Source organism: Gossypium arboreum, chromosome 8, assembly GCF_025698485.1.
Source record: "Gossypium arboreum isolate Shixiya-1 chromosome 8, ASM2569848v2, whole genome shotgun sequence".
Taxonomy (NCBI): domain Eukaryota; kingdom Viridiplantae; phylum Streptophyta; class Magnoliopsida; order Malvales; family Malvaceae; genus Gossypium; species Gossypium arboreum.
The window spans coordinates 140,567,106-140,574,421 of NC_069077.1; the positions used below are offsets into that span (position 1 = coordinate 140,567,106).

At 28.1% G+C, this 7,316-nt stretch overlaps 1 protein-coding gene across 1 annotated transcript; it reads right to left on the minus strand.

Annotated features, from left to right (window-relative positions):
* Positions 1–2,038: 2,038 nt before the first annotated feature.
* On the minus strand, positions 2,039–6,887 carry LOC108465546 (beta-amyrin 28-monooxygenase-like). Its single transcript, XM_017765896.2, has 3 exons — positions 5,896–6,887; positions 2,723–2,910; positions 2,039–2,494 (listed from the first exon to the last, which is right to left on the minus strand). Exons 1-3 carry the CDS (start codon positions 6,848–6,850, stop codon positions 2,195–2,197), a joined length of 1,443 nt encoding a protein of 480 aa, XP_017621385.1. The 5' UTR covers positions 6,851–6,887; the 3' UTR covers positions 2,039–2,194.
* Positions 6,888–7,316: the final 429 nt, after the last annotated feature.

A 7,316-nucleotide genomic window follows, 5' to 3' on the forward strand; every position in this document is an offset into this window, starting at 1 on the left:
TTAATAATACTACATAAATAGATATATAGTAGTAGTATATACATGATATAGTTATTAAAAAATATAAACGTAAGATAATATGAGAAATAAAAATATATAAATGATATAGTATTAAGGTATATGCATAACAATAAAAATATAATATTAAAAATGTATACACGTAATATAAAAATGTATCCGTATCAAAAAAATATATACATAATAAAAATGCTATATTTGAAATATTTACATAGTATATACATGCTAAAAATAATAATAATGTTTTTTAAATAATAATAATAAATATTAATGATATTACATAGATATATACATATATATTAAAATGAATACATGATAATACTAAAAGTATGTACACAAGATATATAATATATTAAATATATATATATATATATATATAATATTTATAAAAATATATACATGGTGTAATGTTAATATGTATATGCATAATATGGAGTATGATGTAGTATTTAAATGTGTATATATAAAATATATATTAGGACTATTAATAAAAAAAACAACTATATGAATATATATAAAATATATGTAAGTATTAATTAAAACTAAAATGTCTAAATAATAGTAAAATATGCTGATAATAATAATACGAAAGTAGTAGATAGAATAATAAATAATATTTAAAATAAAAAAATGGTAAAAAATAATATAGAAACCACATTAAATCTAAAAAGGGACTAAATTCGAAACAAGTATGAAGTTTTGGGGCCGATTTTAAAGAGAAATATAACAAAAGGGACCCATTTGAATGCGCGTGCGACTGTAGAGGGCCAAAAGGGCAATTTACCCGAGCCCTTTGTTTTCTAGATGTCTGATTCTTGGTATTTGTTTTCGAATTTAGTGTTTTTCTCTTGATTGGCTATTTTGTTCTTTTGACTCACTGATTTTTGTTTGCGTTTTAAAATCAAATGCTTTTTTTATTTCTCTCCAGTGCCGAAAATACAATGATTTTGGGAGTGGTCTTTTATAGGCAATTTCCCTTACAACTTGCTTCTTAATAACTTGTTCTATATTTCTTGCAGGAAAATGGGCGGTGGATGTGACAAGGGCGGTGCTGCAGGCGTCGGTTGGGGTTAGGTGATTTAGGGTTTCAAATTTTAAAACCTTAATCAGTTTGGGGTTATTTGTGCTGTAATAGGTTTAATGGGTTTAGTGAGTTTAATGGGTTGACTTTAATTTGTTTGGAGCTTGGGGTATTTTGGAATTAATTGGGCTCGCAAATTGGGCTTGTACAATGAAGAAATAAAGGCTCCACCTTTTTTCCCCAAAAACTTGAATCCGAGTAGGTTCTATGGGTGAACAGCCCCTTATCATCAAGTCAATCACAAGAATTTAACATTTTATTTATTTTAAAATGTATTGAAAATAGTTAATCTACGTATTCATTAGTTATGGAATTAGATATTCGCATCCAACTCATTCAATAAAATAAAATTTCTTTTAAAAAATTTAAATAATATTTTTAAAATAATTAGTCCACACTAGAGGTGCTATGTGTCGGGTTTGAGTCAGGCGTAAGCATGATATTAACATATTTTATACTTGTCCAAGCCCATCTCGGCCTGAAATTTGGGCTTAAAATTTTACTCAAACCCACCTATATTTACAAAAGACTAACCCAAGCTCATTTTAATATTTAATAATTTTATTCATTTTTATGAAGTCATCTTAACATTATTTTAATATTTACATTAGAGTAATATTATATATTTAGTATAGTTTTATTTTTTTGTGTGTTCTAAATTAGATAATATATAAAAATAACATAATATAAAGTATTAAAAACCTAAAATGGGTCCGGCTTTGAATGTTCAAGCCCGACCCGACTCATATTTTAAACAGGCCTATTTTTTTTGCCCAAGCTCATTTTTTGGGCCTAAACCAAATCTTTTCAAATTTCGAATAAATCTTCTAGTCTAGACGAGTAGCCCAACCTATGAATAAGATTAGGCCACACACTTGATGCTTACTTGATGCTTTCTCAATATAATATCATTATCTAATTCTAAACAAGAGAAATAAATTTAATTTTTTTATAATAAAAAAACACATAAAATATATTGATTCATAAACATTACAAGCACAAAAATTCGAAAATAAAAACTAAAAAAAAAAAAGAGCAAAGAAGATTGCTTCATTTGCATTGGTACATATATAATTATGAAAGTTGAAAAATAATTTAAGATTTGTACGGATAAAGGAGAACTGGAAGACCTTTTGCTGGCATAGGCATGGGATCAACAATTATCTTCTCATCAGCCACTAATTTCTTCCACTTAAACCTTTTCACAATATTATGCATGAAAACAAGTATTTCCAATCGAGCATATTCTTTGCCCGGGCACATTCGAGGACCACCCCCGAACGGAACGAACGTGTAGGGCGCTGGCCCTTTTCCTTCAAACCTTGTCGGATCGAATTTTAGCGGTTCTGAAAAATATTCAGGGTTTCTATGGGTTGAGTTTGCGCTCCAATATAACTGCACAATTAACCATGAAAAGTTAAAAAGGCAAATATATATTATGTTTTGGGTAAATTATACCTAAAGTTATTAAATTATTAGTAAATTTACATTTTGGTCATTTATCTTCAAAAAGTAACAAAGTGATCACTGAACTATTTGAAATTGAGTAACCAAAGCGTAAATTTATTGATAATTTAGTGAGTGTTTTTAGAATTGGCCCAATGAATGAATTAAGTGACTTACTTTCCAACCCTTTGGAATATAGAAACCATTGAAAATGAAGTCATTTATGGCTTCCCTAAAAGCACCTTGTAGTGGTGGGGCAAGTCTTAGCACTTCACAAGCAACATTCCATGAATATTTCATCTTTTGAACGTCATCCCAACTCAATGATTCACCTGGGGATTTTGATTTTGCTATTTCCATTTGTTCTGTAAATCAACAAAAAAATAAAATTACAAAAAAAAAATCAATGAGATTATAGGGATTGGAATCTAAAAATTATCTCTTAAATAAGATTGCATAAATTAATCAGATTCAAATCATTGCCAATTTGATTAATCTACTCGTAATTAGTTTGAATTTTAAGGGTTTATTTAGGTTTCAAACTTTTTAACTAAACCTATCAATAAGGCAGATATTGGTTTCAGGTCGGATTAATCTTGATCAGGTCAGTTTAGGTTTCAAACTTTTTAGGGCATTTTGAGCTCAAATCCTTTAAAATTTTCAAGATCATCTGGAGTTTCAATCATTTTAGATTTAGATTAAAGACTAGTTTAGCAATACTTCTTAGAGACAAAAAGCGTTTTTGACAAAAGCTCAAATTTCCTGCTTCTGTATTTGGCTAATTTTTGGTGTTTAAAAAGTATTTTTCTCTGAAAAACCTTTTTTTGTCCCAAAAGTATTTCTTAAAAGCATTGCTAAACTAGCCTTAAATGTATTTGAATTAACCTTTTATGAAAATCTAAGGTTTTCATAACGGGACCGATGATCAAACCAGTTCAACCACCAATTCAACCGATCCGAATAATCATTAAATAAAGCATCTAGATTCAACTAATATTTTAGCCCTGTTCAATCGATCCATACCGATTTGCTACTCAATTAATCTAAAACATTTTTTAGATCGATACTCTAACCAATTATTCATCCGATCGATCCGACACCAAAATCATGCAGTTGACTTTAAAGAAATCCGGTTGTTGACAGTTCTATTTCTAACTATGTAAACTGTTCTTGCCGGCTCAATGAATATACCACACATGCATACACAAATAAATGTGTAAAACAATCACCGGCAGGTAAAAAAGAAGGGAATAACATGCGAAGGAATCATTATATTATATTATATTATATTATATTATATCATATTATATTATTGAAAATGACATTTATATTTACTTGGAAATTATAAATAAAAAGTTGTCCTAATTTTGCACTTAATAAACAACTATAATTAGATTTATGATATAAGTGAAAAGAATTATAAAAATTAATATAAAAATAAATGAAGTTTTATTGAAATGAAAAAATTAAAATTTTCAAGATTTTTCAGGTTTGAGTTTCATCGTACTTGTGTAATATTTTAGATTTATTATAAGTTTAAATTATTTTTCATAATTTTTATATAAAAATATAAAAGGTAAAATATTCTTGTAATTTTATTTATTATTTTATAAATAAATATGTTTTTAATTATTTTAACATATTCGATTGACTTATGATTATGGCTGAATAAGAATATTTGAAAATTGAAAACCAACTAAAATCGAGTTGTTTGGATGATTTATGATATGCATGTTTCAAAACTGAACCAAAATCTATTTTTATTTAATATATAATTAATTTTAATTTTTATGTTATAAAAATAATTTAAAAGTTCTCGAAATTCTATTTTTCAGAAAATATTTATAATTTTCTTTTTGAAATTTTATCAAATAATGTTAAAAAACATAATTCAAAACTTATTTTGTTAAAATAAATTTATTAAGTCTAACTCGATTGGCATTGAAATTGTTGTCAGTACAGGATGATGTAAGTTCGAGTATGCTAAGATGCATTATCCTCCTATTTAAAAGTTAAGGAGGGGTTATGGGTAGTTTTAAATATTGTATAAAAAAACAAATATAATCAAAACCTATAATAAAATTGTTCAAAACTGTATATCAACTCGATTATAAATATTATATATATAGTTGAGTAAGTGAGTGGGTATTATTCAATTCAAAGGGTTGGTGAAATGATGAGTTAAGTTCTTGAAATAAAACATTTCGTGATAATTAAGATTTAGATTATTTAATATAAGTAATAATAAAATTATTCACTTTAATTAAAAAAAAACAAAAAGTATCTCTTGAAAAGAGATTGATGGGTTTACGTAAAAATAGTTAAAAACATCTAATTTATTTTCAAAACTTGCATGGTTTTTATTTATTTTTTTATTTCACTCTAATCTCTTCACGTTACCAACCAATTAGGCACCTTGACTTAGACTCTTTTTCTATATTATTCATATTAAAATCAATGTAAATTTCAATTATTTTTATTTTTATAATTCTTGATAGACGGTATCAACGAAAGTGGAGGAGGGAGATGATGAAAAAATAGAGAAGAAGAAGATAATCTAGTGGTGTGTCTAGAGTTTTCTCTCCTACTTAAAAGTCTTTAGAAATATATATATATATATATATATATATATATATATATATATAAAAGGGACGTTTCGGATCGAACTTGAGTCTAATTATAATATATTTTATTATAATTGTATAATAATAAAATAAATATATTTTGTTTTTGAGATACTTGATTAAATTTTAAGACTTTTAAGATAAACTTTTTTAATTATTTTTAATTTTATAAATAATAAATATTTAAAAGTGGCTTATTTCCTTTATTATTATTGTATTTTCTATTTTAACTCCGCTCATATTTTTTAAAATATATTTATATTATTTTATTTTAATATTTAATAATTTAATTTTTTTATTTATGAAATTTTTTATATAGTCATCTTAAAATTATTTTAATGTTTACATTAGAGTAATATTATATATTTAATATAGGTTTATTTTTCTAATGTGTTCTAAATTATATAGTATATAAAAATAACGTAATATAAAGTATTATAAACTTAAAACGAATCAAACTTGGGACTTGAATATTTAAGCCCGAGCTCAACCTATTTTCTAAATGGACTCAATTTTTTTTATCCGAACCTATTTTAACATTCATATTAAACGAGTAGCCTAACCCATTAACGTGTATAGATTGAATCGAAAATTGATTAGTATTTTAGTTTGGACGAAGAAAATCGAGTTTTTAGCAAATATAATAAATTATTTAATTAAAACTGTACTCACCAGTGAAGGAATTGGAGGAGCATGTATCACGTTTTAAAGGAAAAAGAATATTACCTTTGTAAACGAGCTCGTAGATGTGAGGAAGCTCAGCAAGATATTTGACGATGAAAGTGCAGGCGGCACTGGCAGTATCATGGCCACCTATCAACAACCCAAGAATCTTATCGGCGATATCCACTTCCGTCATGAACTGTCCATTTTCATCACTCGTCAACAACATATGCGACAATATATCTTGAGTCGGCGACGCTTTCCCTTCCGATAAATCAACTTTTCGTTCCTTGATAACCTTTAAAAGCTCTTTCCGAATGAAGTTCGAAGCTTTAATGGCTCGATTAAATGGCGTTCCGGGAAGATCAATGGGGAGTGAAATAATACCCGAAGCCAATAAATGAAACGGTTCTTCAAACTTTGAAACAAGGTGAGGATCTTCAATACTTAAAAACAACCGACAAGCTAACCAGAAAGTATATCTTTTAGCCAATGGAAAAACAAGGACTTGTTCTTTATTTTCCCATTGAGAAGCAAAGTGTTCATTGGCAATGGCGTCCATTATTCCGATATACCTTTGTAAAGCCTCTGGTTTTAAGAACTGAGGCAATAGCTTCCTCATTTTCTTTGATTCTTCTTTTGATGATGTTTGTAATGAAGAAGGGAAGATTTTGTCGACGGAACTCGGCCACCATGCGGTAACAAGCTTGTTCTCGTTCGAAAACAAGAACTTGTTGCAGGCGACACCGCAGAAGACGGCTGCTGGTTCACCGAGGATGTTGGTTTTGAAGACTTGGGAAGAGTATTTGGCCATGCGATCGAATATGAACTTTTCCGGGTGGCCTTTCCATCCAGTGGAGAGAAACTCGAGGGTCTCGCCAACGAAGGGTAAACCTGGCCGGCCGGGAGGGAGGTTATCGGCGGAGTAATTGGAGCGGTGTTTATAAAAAAGGACGAAGAGGGAGAGAGTTACGAAGGAGACAAAGAGTAACAAAAGGGTGATATAGAAATGCTCCATAGTTTTTACCTTTGTAATCTTAGGAGTTTATGTTTGTGAGTTCGTTTGCATACATTAAGGGGTTTTTATAATGCCGATACCCTTCACAACTTTTCTACATTCAGTCCTTAAACTTAACAATTTTTTAATTTAATCCCAAAACTCTTTTTTAAGTTTATATTAATCTTTAAACTTGATAATTTTTTCAATTTTGATCCCTATAATGATGTGGCACTCTAAAATTATGCCATATCATCACCTAAATTATTTTAAAAGATGACATGACATAAGTGTCACTTGATTATACTTATCAAAGCTACGAAAAGTTGCAAAGTTCAAAAATCGATGTGGGGGATTAAAGTGAAAAAATTACTAAGTTCAAAAACCTTTTTAAATAATTTTATTACACTCAAATAAACTTATTCCATAGTATTGCCATGGGTTTTGATAATGCTTAGCCTTCACCACTTTTTCTAATTTCTAATTT

Bases quoted from the DNA above. Each gene is read 5' to 3' on its own strand.
- LOC108465546 (XM_017765896.2), bottom strand. From the start codon at position 6,850: ATGGAGCATTTCTATATCACCCTTTTGTTACTCTTTGTCTCCTTCGTA. The intron at 2,911-5,895 runs GTAATATTCTTT...GTTGATTTACAG, and splicing joins CTACGAGCTCGTTTACAAAG to AACAAATGGAAATAGCAAAA. The intron at 2,495-2,722 runs GTAAGTCACTTA...TTAATTGTGCAG, and splicing joins ATATTCCAAAGGGTTGGAAA to TTATATTGGAGCGCAAACTC.